General features: G+C 41.1%; 1 protein-coding gene across 2 annotated transcripts in view; it reads right to left on the bottom strand.

Annotated features, from left to right (window-relative positions):
• LOC139570987 (inactive phospholipase D5-like) overlaps window positions 1-18,146 on the bottom strand; it is a 102,315-nt gene that overhangs the window by 16,612 nt on the left and 67,557 nt on the right. For both annotated transcript variants that reach the window (XM_071393397.1, XM_071393398.1), the window contains exon 2: window positions 12,760-12,896. In XM_071393397.1, coding sequence (XP_071249498.1) covers window positions 12,760-12,896 — 137 coding nt within the window. The remainder of the gene's footprint in view (window positions 1-12,759; window positions 12,897-18,146) is intronic.

Below are 18,146 nucleotides of genomic sequence, written 5' to 3'. Positions count from 1 at the left end.
ATTCAGGTCACGATGTTGGAGAAAGATGAAGAATATGGTAAGGTAAGGACACTGAGCTGTTCAAATGTTCCATAATGAAAGCACAACATATCCCAAAGAGCATGGTAGTCAAATAAATGTATGTGAAATTAACTTGGATTGATTTAGGTCAGGATCAACAAAGTATTGTAGATTATTCTGCTAGCTTTCAATCTCTAAAACATGTATTGCCAAATGCAATAACATGCAATAAACAAACACTGAAAATAGCATGCATTATCACTCCATGCATTATTTACCACTAGAATTAGAAATACGAAAGGGGCACCACAGCAAATAGGACAGATAGCTCATAATAACTATCACATAATGAAAAAAGCAGGGAAATGGAAAACCAGGTAAGGGGAACACGTAATCTTAATAAAAAACAATAAACACAACCCATTTCCCTCAGAAAATCATGCATGGGGATTCTATATGCCTGTAGACAGCAAGCACGTTAGTGTAAAATGAGAATAAGAAGAACATTTGTTTCTGCACTAAGGCAGTCCATTGATTTATTCACAGTCAGTGCGAATTACCCCACACTCCCCATGTGCAGCCATGTGTGTTATTTGGACTGCAGGTGGAGGATCCATAATTCACGTACAGTGCATCTGGAAAGTATTCAGACCCATTGACTTTTTCAAAATTTTATGTTACAACCTTATTCTAAAATGGATACCCCATAGTGACAAACAAAAACTGTTTTTTAGAATTTGTTGCAAATTCATAAAAAATAACAAACTTAAAAACTACATTTACATAAGTATTCAGACCCTTTACTCAGTACTTTGTTGAAGCACCTTTGGCAGCGATTACAGCCTTGAGTCTTCTTGGGTATGACGCTACATGTTTGGCACACCTGTATTTGTTGAGTTGCTGCCACCACCATGCTTCACCGTAGGGATAGTGCCAGGTTTCCTCCAGACATGACACTTGGCATTCAGGCCAAAGAGTTCAATCTTGGTTTCATCAGACCAGAGAATCTTGTTTCTCATGGTCAGGGTCCTTTAGGTGCCTTTTGGCAAACTCCAAGTGGGCTGTCATGTGCCTTTTACTGAGGAGTGGCTTCCATCTGGCCACTCTACCATAAAGGCCTGATTGGTGGAGTGCTGCAGAGATGGTGGTCCTTCTGGAAGGTTCTCCCATCTCCACAGTGGAACTCTGGAGCTCTGTCAGAGTGACCATCGGGTTCTTCTACCCCGATTGCTCAGTTTGGCCGGGCGGCCAGGTCTAGGAAGTCTTGGTGGTGCCAAACTTCTTCCATTTAAGAATGATGGAGGCCACTGTGTTCTTGGGGACATTCAATGCTGCAGAAAGTTTTCGGTACCCTTCCCCAGATCTGTGCCTCGACCCAATCCTGTCTCGGAGCACTACGGACAATTCCTTCGACCTCATGGCTTGGTTTTTGCTTTGACATGCACTGTCACCTGTGGGACCTTATATAGACAGGCGTGTGCCTTGCCAAATCATGTCCAATCAATTGAATTTACCACAGGTGGACTCCAATGAAGTTGTAGAAACATCAAGGATGATCAATGGAAACAGGATGCACCTGAGCTCAATTTTGAGTCTCATAGCAAAGTGTCTGAATACTTAGGTAAATAATGTATAAAAACCTGTTTTTGCTGGAGCAGACTGGAGCAGACTGCCATGTAAAATGGTAGAAGCTATTTTGATAGCAGCATCCAAGGCTCTGTGAATGTTACCCATGTACAGTGCCTTCAGAAAGTATTCATAACGCTTGACTTATAACACATTTTGTTGTGTTACAGTGTGAAATCAAAATGGATTACATTTTTTTTAAATCCTACCCATCTACAGACAATACCTCATAATGACAAAGTGAAAGCATGTTTTTAGAAATACAGAAATATCTAATTTACGTAAGTATTCACACCCCTGAGTGAATACATGTTAGAATCAACTTCGGCCACTATTACAGCTTTGAGTCTTTCTGGGAAAGTCACTAAGATTTTTGTACAATATTTGCACATTATTATTAAAAAAATTCTTCAAGCTCTGACAAGTTGGTTGTTGATCATTGCTAGACAGCCATTTTCATGTCTTCCCATAGATTTTCAATCTGATTTCAGTAAAAACTATAACTAGGCCACTCAGGGACATTCAATGTTGTCTTGGTAAGCAACTCCAGTGTATATTTGACCTTGTGTTTAAGGTCAATGTCCTGCTGAAAGGTGAATTTGTCTCCCTGTGTTTATTGGAAAGCAGACAATCAGATTTTGCCTGTGCTTAGCTCCATTCCGTTTCTTTTTATCCTAAAAGATTCCCTAGTTCTTGCCGATGTCAAGCACACCCATAACATGATGCAGCCACCACCATGCTTGAAATTATGAAGAGTGGTACTCAGTAATGTGTTAGATTTACCCCAAACATAACACTTTGATTTCAGGAAATAAAGTGAATTTCTTTGCCACATTTTTTGCAGTTTTACTTTAATGCCTTATTGCAAACAGGATGCATGTTTTGGAATATTTGTATTCTGTACAGGCTTCCTTCTTTTCACTCTGTCATTTAGGTTAGTACTGTGGAGTAACTACAATGTTGTTAATCCATCCTCAGTTCTCTCTTATCACTGCAATTAAACTCTGGCCTCATGGTGAAATCCCTGAGTCGTTTCCTTCCTCTCCGGCAACTGAGTTTGGAAGGACACCTGTACCTTTGTAGTTGTTGTGACTGGGTGTATTGATCTACACCATCCAGAGTGTAATTAATAACTTCACCGTGCTCAAGGGAATATTCAATGTCTGCTTTCTTATTTTTTACCATCCACCAATAGGTGCCCTTCTTTGCGAGGCATTGGAAAACATCCCTGGTCTTTGTAGTTGAATCTGTGTTTGAAATTCACTGCTCGACTGAGGGACCTTACAGATAATTTTATGTGTGGGGTACAGAGATTAGTCATTCAAAAATCATGTTAAACACTATTATTGCACACAGACTGAGTCTACACAACTTATTATGTGACTTTTTAAGCACATGTTTACTCCTGAACTTATTTATACTTGATATAACAATCTCAAGACATCTCAGCTTTTCATTTTTAATTCATACATTTCAATATAAAAATAAACATAATTACACTTTGACGTTATGGGGTATTGTGTGTAGGCCAGTTACACAAAATCTCAATTTAATCAATTTTTAATTCAGGCTATAACACAAGAAAATGTGGAAAAAGTCAAGGGCTTTGAATACTTTCTGAAGGAACTGCATGATGAATGACTAGATATGCTTGTTATAAAAGTCATAAAAAGGTATTGTTATTATGCATTATTGTAATGCAATTAGAAATGTCTCTGATATATTGTTGAGAAATAACTCAAATACAGAGAAATGAGGATACATTTCCGGAAGAAAATGTAAGAATATCACGGCCTGGGCCTGACCCTGGGGCTTCGTTGAGTTACAATACTGCTGTGGCTTAGACAATTCATTCATTCACACTCCAGATGCTGGCAGAACTTTGAGACTGTCTGGTTACTGTATAGTACATGACCAAGGTAGAGTGTCTTGGATGCTACCGACTGAAGGTCTGCCAGAAAAAAATAAACAGATCGTTAATTTATAGGGCACTGGGTGCATAGACCGACTGCCTATGAGACTGATTGCACTGGTACTCAGTAGCCAAAAATACATGTTTGACAAACTGTGCTTATGCCCCTTGATTCATTATACACTATATGACATGAAAATAATATTTTTGTGGGGACTTACATGTATAATGTCACGTATGAAGTACATAAACATAGTGTAAGGCCAGTGATAAGAATGTTAACCAGGGACACTGCGACTTCAGTGTTAGACTCAATGTTTAATGTCGGAGTGCTACACAATTTATATGTGACAAGATCCCATGTGGCTCAGTTGGTAGAGCATGGTGCTTGCAATGCCGGGGTTGTGGGTTTGATTCCCACAGGGGAGCAGTATGCACTCCCCCCCCCCCCCCCAAATAAAATACTGGAAGTTGCTCTGGATAAGAGTGTCTGCTAAATGACGTAAATGTAGAAAAATTAGGCAAGAGTGTGGTTCCTTCTCCCATGGAAGAATTACCCATGAACCTTTGCTCCTCTTCCAAGAGCCAGAATAACATTTCAAAATATAATTCCCACACATGATGTTGTCACAATAAAGGTCCCATAGTACTCTTACCGTGGGAAAAGAAACTTCCATGTTTCAGAACAGCAATGTAGAAAACTGTCAAATTTGGGAACAATGTAGCTTAATTTCTATAGTCACATAACAACATAGAACATAAGTGCTTGTTTTGTCTTTAAGTCTTTTTGTACATTTGTATTTGTGTACTTCACACCAAAGTCTCTGAAATGGTTAGACAATGTAACCAGCCTGTGCCCCGGTAATGGGGACTGCCCAAAGTCCAGTGGGGGACAGCATGACTGTGTGGATCTGCACAGTAGCATTTGACATTGTTCGCTTTTTCGTTGTTTGGCCACAGGACAGGCAGTTGAAGATCAGCTGTCATATCCAGCTACAGTTTGTTTACCTGTACCTTTGTCTCTGTAAAGTGTGTGTGCATAGCGTGTACACGATGGTGTTAGAGAGTGGTGTCTCGAAGTCTGCTCTCCTCTGTGACTTTGCCTGTCATATGTGCTGCAGCTGGGGAAACGCCCGCCATGGCTGTCGTACGGGCTAGGTGATGGCGGTCGTCTTCTCGGGTAGAACTTGTCGACTGGGTAAACCTCTTGGTGGCGATGGCTGTAGCACCTAGTGGAGGCTGCTAAGGGGAGAACGGCTCATAAGAATGGCTGGAGCATAGCGAATGGAATGGCATCAAACCATGTGTTTGATGTATTTGATACAATTCCACCTATTCCGCTCCAGCCATTACCACGAGCCCGTCCTCCCCAATTAAGGTGCAACCAACCTCCTGTGGTGGCACGTCCCGCAGCGGTCAGCTCTGGCACGCTCACACAGGGGAGTTGTCCTGTATGAGGCAGATCTAGAGGGGCGCTCAAGGGAATGAACATTAGTGTTTCTTTTTAAGTTAGTATGTGTCAGAAAGGCTACCGCTGACTGAAGTTTGTCTACTACATGGGTGAGTACATCAAGTTGGGCTGCAGCCTTCACTTTCTACTTTTAAACTCGGACAAAACAGAGATGCTTGTTCTAGGTCCCAAGAAACAAAAAGATCTTCTGTTGAATCTGACAATTAATCTTGATGGTTGTAAAGTCGTCTCAAATAAAACTGTGAAGGACCTCGGCGTTACTCTGGACCCTGATCTCTCTTTGGACGAACATATCAAGACTGTTTCAAGGACAGCTTTTTTCCATCTAAGTAACATTGCAAAAATCAGAAACTTTCGGTCCAAAAATGATGCAGAAAAATGTATCCATGCTTTTGTTACTTCTAGGTTAGACTACTGCAATGCTCTACGTCTCAGGATGGTAAGTTGGTGGTTGAAGATATCCCTCTAGTGGTGTGGGGGCTGTGCTTTGGCAAAGTGGGTGGGGTTATATCCTTCCTGTTTGGCCCTGTCTGGGGGTATCATCGGATGGGGCCACAGTGTCTCCTGATCCCTCCTGTCTCAGCCTCCAGTATTTATGCTGCAGTAGTTTATGTGTCGGGGGGCTAGGGTCAGTTTGTTATATCTGGAGTACTTCTTCTGTCTTATCCAGTGTCCTGTGTGAATTTAAGTATGCTCTCTCTAATTCTCTCTTTCTCTCTTTCTTTCTCTCTCTCGGAGGACCTGAGCCCTAGGACTATGCTTCAGGACTACCTGGCATGATGACTCCTTGCTGTCCCCAGTCCACCTGGCCGTGCTGCTGCTCCAGTTTCAACTGTTCTGCCTGCGGCTATGGAACCCTGACCTGTTCGCCGGACGTGCTACCTGTCCCAGACCTGCTGTTTTCAACTCTCTAGAGACCGCAGGAGCGGTAGAGATACTCTTAATGATCGGCTATGAAAAGCCAACTGACATTTACTCCTGAGGTGCTGACTTGCTGCACCCTCGAAAACTACTGTGATTATTATTATTTGACCATGCTGGTCATTTATGAACATTTGAACATCTTGGCCATGTTCTGTTATAATCTCCACCCGGCACAGCCAGAAGAGGACTGGCCACCCCTCATAGCCTGGTTCCTCTCTAGGTTTCTTCCTAGGTTTTGGCCTTTCTAGGGAGTTTTTCCTAGCCACCGTGCTTCTACACCTGCATTGCTTGCTGTTTGGGGTTTTAGGCTGGGTTTCTGTACAGCACTTTGAGATATCAGCTGATGTAAGAAGGGCTATATAAATACATTTGATTCGATTTGATTTGATTGTACGTATAGAGCCTTGCCTTCAGAGAAATACCTTATTTTCTTGGTTTAGTCCCCCACCACCAAAAAAAGATAGCATCTGTTTGCATGTGTACCAAGTTACTTTTCACTACTGCTGACCATGATTACTTCAAGTTTAGATAGCTGGAGGGTTTGGCTGGCCGGGATGCCCTTGTCCCATTGCGCTCTAGGGACTCCTGTGGAGGGCCGGGTGCATGCACGCGAACACGGTCGCCAGTTGTACGTGTTTCCTCCAATACATTGGTGTGGCTGGCTTCTGGGTTAAGTGAGCAGTGTGGCTTGGCACGGTTGTGTTTCAGAGAATGGATGGCTCTCAACCTTCGCCTCTCCTGAGTCCATAAGGGAGTTGCAGTGATGGGACAAGACTGTAACTACCAATTGGAAAAAAGTATTGAGTGCATAAAGCATTGTCCATAGTACTCGTGGCAAAACTCACTGAGCTAGCTCGCTAATAAATTAAAATCCACAATCCAGCATGGAGTTTGTAAGCTCTCATTCTTCTTGAATGAATCACCAGCTGCCACTAATTTGTAAGGCCGATAACAATGTAAACTAGAGACACTGCGACTTTAGCCTGGCTGACGTGACCCAGGTGACTCACAGTGCAGGGAGAACTGTGAGTTGTGTGTGACACACTGGTCTGGAAAGGAGGCTGTTTGTTAATGCAATATTTTCTCAGAAATTGTCCGATGGGTTTGATTTTTTCTCTCAAATGTAGAAAAAAATCCTCAGGGGTTGAGTTCTCTCGTTGTTTGGATTTGAAAATCCAACCATTGTATGGAAGGGGGCAGTACTCTGGGGCTGTGTACTGTAGCTGTGTGTGTGGGTGTTTGAGTGAGAAAGACACAGGAGGGCCAACCAGCGCAGACCCCTTAATTATATATATACATTATGCTGACAACATCGAAGAGCCATTCCAGACTTTCAAAGTGAGGTGTTAGCCAGACTACTGTGACTTCAGTGTTTGATGTTTAATGTCAGAGTACTACACAACTTATACGGGACAAAATTATAACATGAGCCAAGAGCATGGCTCCTATTTTCACTCCAAACTCAAGCATTCATTATCCATGAACAATGTTCCCTCAAATCTTTTGGGGCACTGAGCAAATTTCAGGTCTGCTGAGTGCAAACTTGAACATTGTGAATATTCGGTGGAACTTCTGGTGCACATTTACTGTGAAACTGAAGCTGTACATGCTTTAAGTTACAGTTATAACAGTGGCTGAGTAGGCTACTGTGGCTATTTGATCATAATGTAGGCCTATCAGAGTGGCTTACCACCAAAAACAATGGAGAAAATGCATCTCATAACATTTTAACACGGAAATAGCTTTTTCTATCATTCAGCCTACAGTAGTAGCCAATGTGTGGTGTTCAATGTAGATCTACGTTCAATGAAACGTTTGGAAAAAACATGCATTAACCTGTTTATCCACTTGTCCTTCAGACAAGGAGGTGACTAAACATGTGTTGTTTGATACAAGAAACCACTACAAAATACCATTTATTATTATCATGTGGTGGAAAAGGTACTCAATTGTCATTTTATCAGGTAAGTTGACTGAGAACACATTCTCATTTACAGCAACAACCTGGGGAATAGTTACAGGGGATGAATGAGTCAATTATAAACTGGGGATTATTAGGTGACTGTGATGGTTTGAGGGCCAGATTGGGAATATAGCCAGGACACCAGGGTTAACACCTATACTTTTACAATGAGTGCCATGGGATCTTTAATGACCTCAGAGAGTCAGGACACCTGTTTAACATCCCATCCAAAAGAATGCACCCTACACAGGGCAGTGTCTCCAATCACTGCCCTGTGGCATTGGGATATTTTTTAGACCAGAGGAAAGAGTGCCTCCTACTGGCCCTCCAACACCACTTCCAGCAGCATCTGATCTCCCATCCAGGGACTGACCAGGACCAACCCTGCTTAGCTTCAGAAGCAAGCCAGCAGTGGTATGCAGGGTGGTATGCTGCTGGTACTTGAGTAAAAGTAAAGATACCTTAATAGAAAATGACTCAAGTAAAAGTGAAAGTCACCCAGTAAAATACTACTTGAGTAAAAGTAAAAAAAATATTTCGTTTTAAATATACTTAAATGGAATTTCTCAAATGTACTTAAGTATCAAAAGTAAAAATAAAAGTATAAACCAGTTCCAATTCCTTATATTAAGCAAAGCAGACGGCACCATTTTTTTTTACGGATAGCAAGGGGCACACTCAGACATAATTTACAAAGAAAGCATTTGTGTTTAGTGAGTCCTCCAGATCAGAGGCAGTAGAGACGACCAGGGAAGTTCTCTTGATAAGTGTGTGAATTGGACCATTTTCTTGTTAAAACGTAAAGAGTACTTTTGGGTGTCAGGGAAAATGTATGGAGTAAAAAGTACATTATTTTCTTTAGGAATATAGTGAAGTAAAAGTAAAAGTTGGCAAAAATATAAATAGTAAAGTACAGATACCCCCCAAAACTACTTAAGTAGCACATTAAAGTATTTTTACTTAATTACTTTACACCACTGCACACCTTTACTACAGATAATCAAACAAATTGTGTTACCCTCTGCCTATTGGCTACTTAGCTTATTCAAGACCGTCTCAAAATACAACACTGCCCCTTTAAGACAAAAAAAAGCTCTTTACCTGACTCGCTTTTCAAATATGGCTAGAAATGCACACATTTTGTGCTCTTGTAACAAGCAACCACTCCCCCATTGAGAAATTACCTATAACTGGGCTAATAACTCACCTACTAGAAAAGAATATGAACAAATGTGCTCATGTGGCTACATGCAGCTCTCGCTTTGATCTCAAAACTAGTGCATCTACTTGCAGCCACTCATGCTGTAAACATAGTCAGGTTCAAAGTTAATGGCACAGATCCATATATGGCAAGGGTCTATTTGCAAATACTGTAGGTCTACTGCAGCTCTGATTGGTTATGCCTCTGCCTACAATAAAATCTCTCGCATAGTTAGTTTTGCATACTAAATCTTGCATCATTCGTTTTGTTTCGGGATGTTGCATTGAAAGTGGCTAATATTGTGTTGATTCGATCACAATTCCCACAGTATAGGGAAACGTTGATAGTGTTAACTAAAGGGGAAAACTAGAAAGTTGAGTAAAGTTCAACTGCACTTCTCTGCGCGGGTTGATGTGTCTTCTGCGCGGCAGTCCCGGGGAGCTATGTGCCCACGCACACACGCAGCTTAGAGGGAACATTGCCCATGAACCTTTGCTCCTCTCCCAACAGCCAGAATAACATTTTTAAATAAGATTCAAACACATTATGTTATCCCAATAAAGGTCCCACAACAGTATAGTTATCCAACTGCAGTATCAGGAGCAGTGAATTTCATAGATATATTCTCATCAAAGGTCTTCCAGTAAAATAATACCAGTGTAAGGGTTTTCTAGATCCATCACCATCCGGAAACTACAGTATTTGGTTTCAAGCCTGCCACTACACAGCCTTGGATCAATATGTACCTCGTCAACAGACATTCAATACCAGCAATTAGACATATAGAGGAATGCACAATAGGATCACATCTTAGTGGCTATCTATAATGTTGTCATCAAAGAAATCTTTAGATGAACCTAAAGTGTTAAGGTAGAATATCATCATTATAATGCATTAGTTGATGTTAGGCACGAATGGTTTGATACACCTTGTATTGTAGTGTGAACAGTTTGACAATTGGGTATAGGTTGACAATTTGACATTACTCATTCAAGCCATATTTTCTGGTATCGGGAAATAAAAGAGCTTAAACAGTATATGTATGAAAAGTATGAAATGTACATCAGCACATGCAAAAGTAACTCTTACAAGAGAAGGAGATCTAGAGAGATGCTATCAGCCCCCATACTGCTTACAGTACATTACATTCACTAAGCTCTACCATGGCATTGCAACATTTCATCTTTAAGAGAACCCCAATCATTCTAAACATCATGCCATTCACAATCTCAGGCAATTGATGCTAAGACTGGAGCCAATGGGATCAGGCAATGCAAGACGTCCTAAATTAGCCCAAGTTGACAGCATGGAGATGTAGCCACGATCAACAGTGGCTCCAAATACTGACAGCTTGCAAAGAGTCATAAGGTCGAAAGCAACACTACAGTATGTTGATCATTCTGAGCTTCTCTCTGACACACTGCGGCCTGAGCTGTTAAAATGTCTGACGCAGCACAGTAGTTTATGCCTTCCGATCTGCACACAAGATTTTAATTTGATAAAATATTCTGTTTACATGGCCTATGTAAACTTGGCCTTTGATCCATGCCTCACAAAGGTCTGTGAGGCCTATTGGCCTATGAGACATAAAAAATTACATATGCCGGATTTTGAGATAGAAGTCATTGATTTTATCTACACCTGACTGACTTAGCGGACTAAGCTAGGTCCACTCTAACTGAATGAGCACAGTGGATTTTCCTATTCCTCAAACAATCAATTCTATGGCTCAAGATAAATGATTCCTCATACAATGCTTTCAGATGTGCCCTGTCATCGATGCAGTCCAATAGAATGCCATCTCGTTTTAGAAGTGCGTATTTGCTTACCAAGCATGATTCATCCCACTCTAGAGAGCATACTGATTAAAGGAAATCTGCATAACAGAAACAAACACTGTGGTTTTGTGATTTAGGCACACTGCTAAGACGCATCAGCGCAGGAGGAGCATTTCTATTTGACTTAGTGGCGAGAAATGACTATACCACCCTGGCCCTTTGATGATGCCAGGACAATAAATTTATATTTTTGGTGATGTGTGAAAAAATGCCTCTCTCTCTTGTCTCCAAGTCCCAGGGGCCCCACAGAGTAACAAGAATCAATTTCAACTTTAGAAGTTGGAATTACACTTTCTACCCTCATTGAGGAGAGAGATGTCGGACAGATTGCTCTTGAGGGCGCAGATAAATGTCTGGAGAGGGAGAGAGATTCTGGTAACAAGCAACATGAGCCAGTGCTCACAGGCAGATGATTTACTAATGGTACAGAGAGTAGAGTCCAATAGAGTAATAACCAACCATGTGCCTGCCTGCCTCAAATTAATCTGCAGAGGAAGACATGGCTACATGCACCATGAAATTGGAGGATTCAGTCCCTATACTCTTTTATCTGGCTGAAATACACACAAGCCTGATTGCCGGTATTGTGTTGATGGGCTAGCAATGGAATGCATTCAAAGGGAACAGTGTACACTACATGACCAAAAGTATATGGAAACCTGCTCGTCGAACATCTCATTCCAAAATCATGGTCATTACTTTGGAGCTGGTCCCCCCTTTGTTGCTATAACAGCCTCTAAGCTTCTGGGAAGGCTTTCCACTAAATGTTGGAACATTCCATTCAGCCACAAGAACATTAATGAGGTTGGGCGCTAATTTTGAGCGATTAGGCCTGGCACGCAGTCGGCGTTCCAATTGATCCCAAAGGTGTTCAATGGAGTTGAGGTCAGGGCTCTCTGCAGACCAGTCAAGTTCTTCCACACTGATCTTGACAAACCATTTCTGTATGGACCTCTCTTTGTGCACAGGGGCATTGTGCTGCTGAAACAAAGATTTATCTTCACTGGAACTAAGTGGCCTAGCCCGAAAAACAGCCCCAGATCATTATTCCTGGGGCAGGAAGCGTGGGGGCAGGAAGCATCCGCCAAATCCAGATTTGTCCGACGGACTGCCAGATGGTGAAGTGTGATTAATCACTCCAGAGATTGCGTTTCCACTGCTCCAGAGTCCAATGGCGGCGAGTTTTATGCCACTCCAGCCGACGCATGGCATTGCGCATAGTGATCTTAGGCTTGTGTGTGCCTGCTCGGCCTTGGAAACCCATTTTATGAAACTGCCAACGAACAGTTATTGTGTTGACGTTGCTTTCAGAGGCAGTTTGGAACTCGATAGTCTTGCAACCGAGGACATACGATTTTCAGCCCTCTGCGTCACGTTCTGTGAGCTTGTGTGGGCTACCACTTCGCGGCTGAGCCATTGTTGCTTCTAGACGTTTCGAAATCACCATGACAGCACTTCCAGTTGACTGGGGCAGCACTAGCAGGGCAGAAATTTTATGAAATTACTTGTTGGAAAGGTGGCATCCTATGACGGTGCCACATTGAAATTTACGGAGCTCTTCAATAATGTAATTCTACTGCCAATGTTTGTCTGTGGAGATTGCATGGCTGTGTGCTCGATTTTATACACCTGTCAGCAACGGGTGTGGCTGAAACAGCCAAATCGACTAATTTGAAGAGGTGTCCACATACTTTTGTATGTATAGTGTATTTATGTATCCAGCTGAAATAACATACTTGATTAACAGTGTTATTATAGTGTATAGTGAGGCAAATTAATATAATCTCGAAATTGAGAGATTGTGATGGCTGGAAGATATCTCACCTGCAGTTCTTGTTACAGTTCTCTTCTGTTATACCGTCTTCATCCTCTCCCCAGACATCCACCGCCGAGAAGATCAAGGCCACCAGGACAGCGAAACAGCACACCAAAGCAAAGATAACGATGCATTTCTGCTGAGACTGCAAAAGACAAGAAACAAATTGACTGTTTGTTATTTTTATTTCACCTAGAGATGGTCAAAGTACCCCAACCTTGCACTCACACAGCCTGATGTATTGCACCACACAGCAAATCATAAATGATAGCAGCGTGTTACCAGGGGAATTTTACACAAACATGTACATACTGTGCATGGCCACATGTTCAGGCTCCATCATATGGCTCTACCATATGGAGAAGAGAAGCCAACAGGGAACCCACTGAAGAGGCCTTTTAATATGGCTAGGGAACCCCTCGACAACATTCCGCTGAAAAGGCAGAGCGCGAAATTCAAAAATATTTTTTTGAAATATGTAACTTTCATACATTCACAAGTGCAATACACCAAATTAAAGCTTAACTTCTTGTTAATCTACATATCGTGTCCGATTTCAAAAAGACTTTACAGCGAAAGCACACCATATGATTATTTTAGGTCAGAGCCTAGTCACAAAAACACACACAGCCATTTTCCAGCCAAAGAGAGGAGTTACAAAAAGCAGAAATATAGATCAAATTAGTCACTAACCTTTGATGATCTTCATCAGATGGCACTCATAGGACTTCATGTTACACAATACATGTATGTTTTGTTCGATAAAGTTCATATTTATATCAAAAAATCGCAGTTTACATTGACGCTTTATGGTCAGTAATGTTGTGCCTCGAAAACATCTGGCGAATTTTCAGAGAGCCACATCAATTTACAGAAAACTCATAATAAACTTTGATTAAAGATACAAGTATTATGCACAGAATTATAGATATACTTTTCCTTAATGCAACCGCGGTGTCAGATTTCAAAAAAGCTTTACGGAAAAAGCTAACCATGCAATAATCTGAGTACGGCGCTCAGACACAAAAACAAGCCATGTAGATACCCGCCATGTTGTGGAGTCAGTAAAAGTCAGAAATAACGTTATAAATATTCACTTACCTTTGATGATCTTCATCAGAATGCACTCCCAGGAATCCCAGTTCCACAATAAATGTTTGTTTTGTTCAATAAAGTTCATAATTTATGTCCAAATACTTCCTTTTGTTAGCGCGTTTGATAAACAAATCCAAACTCACGAGGCGCGGGCAAGTCCAGGCGAAAGTTCAGACGAAAAGTTCAAAAAGTTATATTACAGTTCGTAGAAACATGTCAAACAATGTATAGAATCAATCTTTAGGATGTTCTTAACATAAATCTTCCATAATGTTCCAACCGGAGAATTCCTTTGTCTTTAGAATTGCAATGGAACGCAGTTCGCTCTCACGTGTGTGCTCGTGATCAGCTCATGGCACTCTGGCAGGCCTCTGGTTGATTCAGCTGTCATTCGCCCCCACTTCACAGTAGAAGCCTCAAACAAGGTTCTAAAGACTGTTGACATCTATTGGAAGCCTTAGGAAGTGCAATATGACCCCATAGACACTGTATATTCGATAGGCAATGAGTTGAAAAACTACAAACCTCAGATTTCCCACTTCCTGGTTGGATTTCTCTCAGGTTTTCGCCTGCCATATGAGTTATATTATACTCACAGACATCATTCAAACAGTCTTAGAAACTTCTGAGTGTTTTCTATCCAATACTACTAATAATATGCATATATTAGCTTCTGGGCCTGAGTAGCAGGAAGTTTACTCTGGGTAAGCTTTTCATCCGAATGTGAAAATGCTGCCCCCTATCCCAAACAGGTTTTAATTCCAACCTGGTATTTATAGCCACTAATTTGACATATTTAGGCTGCATCCAAATGGATCCATATGGTGAAAAGGTGACCCTTGGTTGGAAGGATAATGATGGGAAAAGGGAGAACAAAGTAGTTACAGGGAGGGCAGGGCTGGTGGTAGAGTGATCTACTGAAAACAGTTTATTTTTGCCCTAAATCAATCATTTATGAGAAAGTACTGCTTTCCAAATCACATGGGACACTTGGACCTTGGCTAAGCCTGAAAAAGTGATATTGTAATGGAAGAAAATCTGCATTGTATTCAGTATATCATCACAACACTGTATTTATTAGTCTCTCTCAGACAGATCATCTAATAAAATAATTGTGGGTATTTCAATAGCTATGTCTTGAGGTCTAAAGTAGTCAAATGCAATTTTATTAAAGTAAATATGCCAGTGGAAACTGTGTGAACAATATTATGTATGCTAATGGTGCACCCTTGTTACTTAGATGGCATGTTCAAAGTCAATGTTACCCCTAACATGTTTCAGCTCCTCTGTGCAACTGGGAATGATCTAATAGTGCTCTCAGTACATTTGCTCTGTTGACTGTATGTGGCTGACAGAGTCTGACGTCATCTATAATGTGCCTCTGATGATGTGAGAGTGCTAAGGTATATTCACTCTGCTAATTATGATCCTCAAAGGGCACCAGCTGATGATCAACTGGGAAATGTACTGTGGATTTATAATTAATATCATTTATACATGAATTATAATCGCTGCTTAGGCTACTTGCATGTGGTTGCTCAGAATTTCAAATGTCCTTTACTGATCTATCAAATTAATCATATGCTTCAATGCCATGGGGCTTAAAGAAAACTTGAAAACACACTTATGGTGACATGCATTTAGCGACTGATCCACTCAAACATAACAATCAACGGAAAGCAGCAAACGAATGTGGTTGCTGTAATTCATTTAATAGTTATTTACCAAGTTATTACATAAACATTACAGAGACCGTCATCTACCCACCCACTAAAGGGTGTTTATCAAATCAAAATCAAATCACATTTTATTTGTCACATGCGCCAAATACAACAGGCTTTTATTTAATTTAAAGATGGCCTAGGAACAGTGGGTTAACTGCCTTGTTCAGGGACAGAATGATAGATTTGTACCTTGTCAGCTCAGGGATTCAAACTTGCAATCTTTCAAACACTAGTCCAACGCTATAACCACTAGGCTACCCTGCCAATGCACTTTGTACAGTGGTAAATCATAACTCCAACCGAAACAATGTTTAATGTGTCATTGATTTACAACCATGACATAATTAATCCAAAACATCAAGCCTGTAAATAAAACAATATCAAATGTGTCCCAATCTCTAACTGCTGTAAAGGGAACCAAACATAATTACCCTTGAACACAAAGGGCCATTAAATGGGTAGCATCACCAAGTTCAGTACTGAAAAGAACTTGATGTCATACAATAAAAAAACTGTTATAGTTGTAGGTACATATACATTTCTCTCACATGATCATATAGGACCCCTGTGGGCACATTAGGACATATATGTGAATTATGTTTGTGTTGCTGGGAGGGGTCATATTGTATGTGCACATGAGACTCTGCCAGATATCTGTCTCTGGAAAGAGGCCAGAGTCAATAGACCCTCAATTACCAAAATCTTTCTCCCTTGCTGAAAAACATCCGTGCCCTCCTCGGTGAACATCCTGTTAAACAATAACGCCCACTTTGGTAAGACTGAGCAAGAAACAGTAATCACCACCAACAAGAACACCGAGTAAAAACAGCACTGCCCACCTTATGACTACCAAGTATCACACAGCAATGTCCAGTAATATGAATATAAGTATAGAGGATTATATAGGGACTCCAATCTCTGAACACAAAAGGCTACTCCTAATGAAACAAGTATCCAATTGGCTATAGGAACCGGAACACAATACATGTCTACTTGGTTCATGCCTTCTAGGGGAGTTTCTTCTAGCCACTGTGCTTCTGCCTCTGCATTGTGTGCTCTTTGGGGTTTTAGGCTGGGTATCTGTAAAACACTTTTTGACAACTGCTGATATAAAAAGGGCTTTATAAAATATATTTGATTGATTGAGGCAACAGACCACATCTTCGACAAAGACATTAGACACCTCATTGGGTCTCACCCTCACTACCAAGAGGCTGGACTGACTTTGCGTGAAGCCCCAGGCCTGCTCAAAGTGGCTGCTGCTTTAAAAGCTTCAAAGTTATAGTCCCTGTGAAAAGGCTGACTGGTACATGTCAGCTGGCAGGGTGCCCATCAGTCACACACCCAATTGAAGGGAAGGTCAACCTGGATGTGCATTCACATTCAGGGATCTGAGGCATACTGTAGATGCGTGCTGAATAGAGAGTGTTTCTTCATCAAGGATTAAAACATTAGGCGAAAATGTTAGAGGTGAAGGATGCAGTGGAAAGTTGGCCCGTAATAGTTATTTTCCCAACTTGTGTGTATTCACTGCCATTATAGTCAACTCGCTTCCAGAATGTTATGTAAGGTGAATTAAAACTATTTTACCATGGTAGTCATGGTTCTGTGGTGTAAGTTATTTAGAGCATTTTAACTAATTAGATTACTGTAATATTGAAAAGGGTAATGTAAGTCACAACTTATTTTCTGAGACACCCATAGTCAAATTTGTGTCTTACTGTACACAAGCAAAAGGCAGGCAAATGTCAGGGGCCCAATTAAGTCGATGATGATTACTCCTATTTTAGAGCTACAGACTACTCCTATTTTAGAGCTACAGACTACTCCTATTTTAGAGCTACAGACTACTCCTATTTTAGAGCTACAGACTACTCCTATTTTAGAGCTACAGACTACTCCTATTTTAGAGCTACAGACTACTCCTATTTTAGAGCTACAGACTACTCCTATTTTAGAGCTACAGACTACTCCTATTTTAGAGCTACAGACTACTCCTATTTTAGAGCTACAGACTACTCCTATTTTAGAGCTACCATGTCCTTATACTTCTCAAAGGAAAGGGGTATACCAAAGCACAGGTAGAGGGAAAACACTCAGACCTCATATAGTGTTATGTTTTTATATCCTGGAATAATTTGACTAAAGTGGACTTTAAACATTGGAGAAGCTCTGTAGAGAATGAAGCCCCATGGCATGGTCACATTGTTTCATGAACATTTGAACAGCCAGTCTTGTTTTCGAGGCAAGTCAAGTGTCTGTCAGGCACTGCTGTGACCAGAGATTGTTTTGAGGGCAAGCCCAGTATCTCTGTAAGCCACTGCTGTGACCAGAGATTGTTTCGAGGCAAGCCAAGTATCTGTAAGCCACTGCTGTGACCAGAGATTGTTTCGAGGCAAGCCAAGTATCTGTAAGCCACTGCTGTGACCAGAGATTGTTTCGAGGCAAGCCAAGTATCTGTAAGTCATTTTCCATTCCATTTGTACTCGCTGAAAATTTGATTCCAGCATAGATGAACAGCTGGAGCGTTTGCCTGTTGACTTCAGCCATTGACTTCAGCCTACATACAGTACAAT

This window comes from Salvelinus alpinus, chromosome 3 (assembly GCF_045679555.1).
Source record: "Salvelinus alpinus chromosome 3, SLU_Salpinus.1, whole genome shotgun sequence".
NCBI lineage: Eukaryota > Metazoa > Chordata > Actinopteri > Salmoniformes > Salmonidae > Salvelinus > Salvelinus alpinus.
This window is presented reverse-complemented; position numbering and strand designations above follow the sequence as displayed.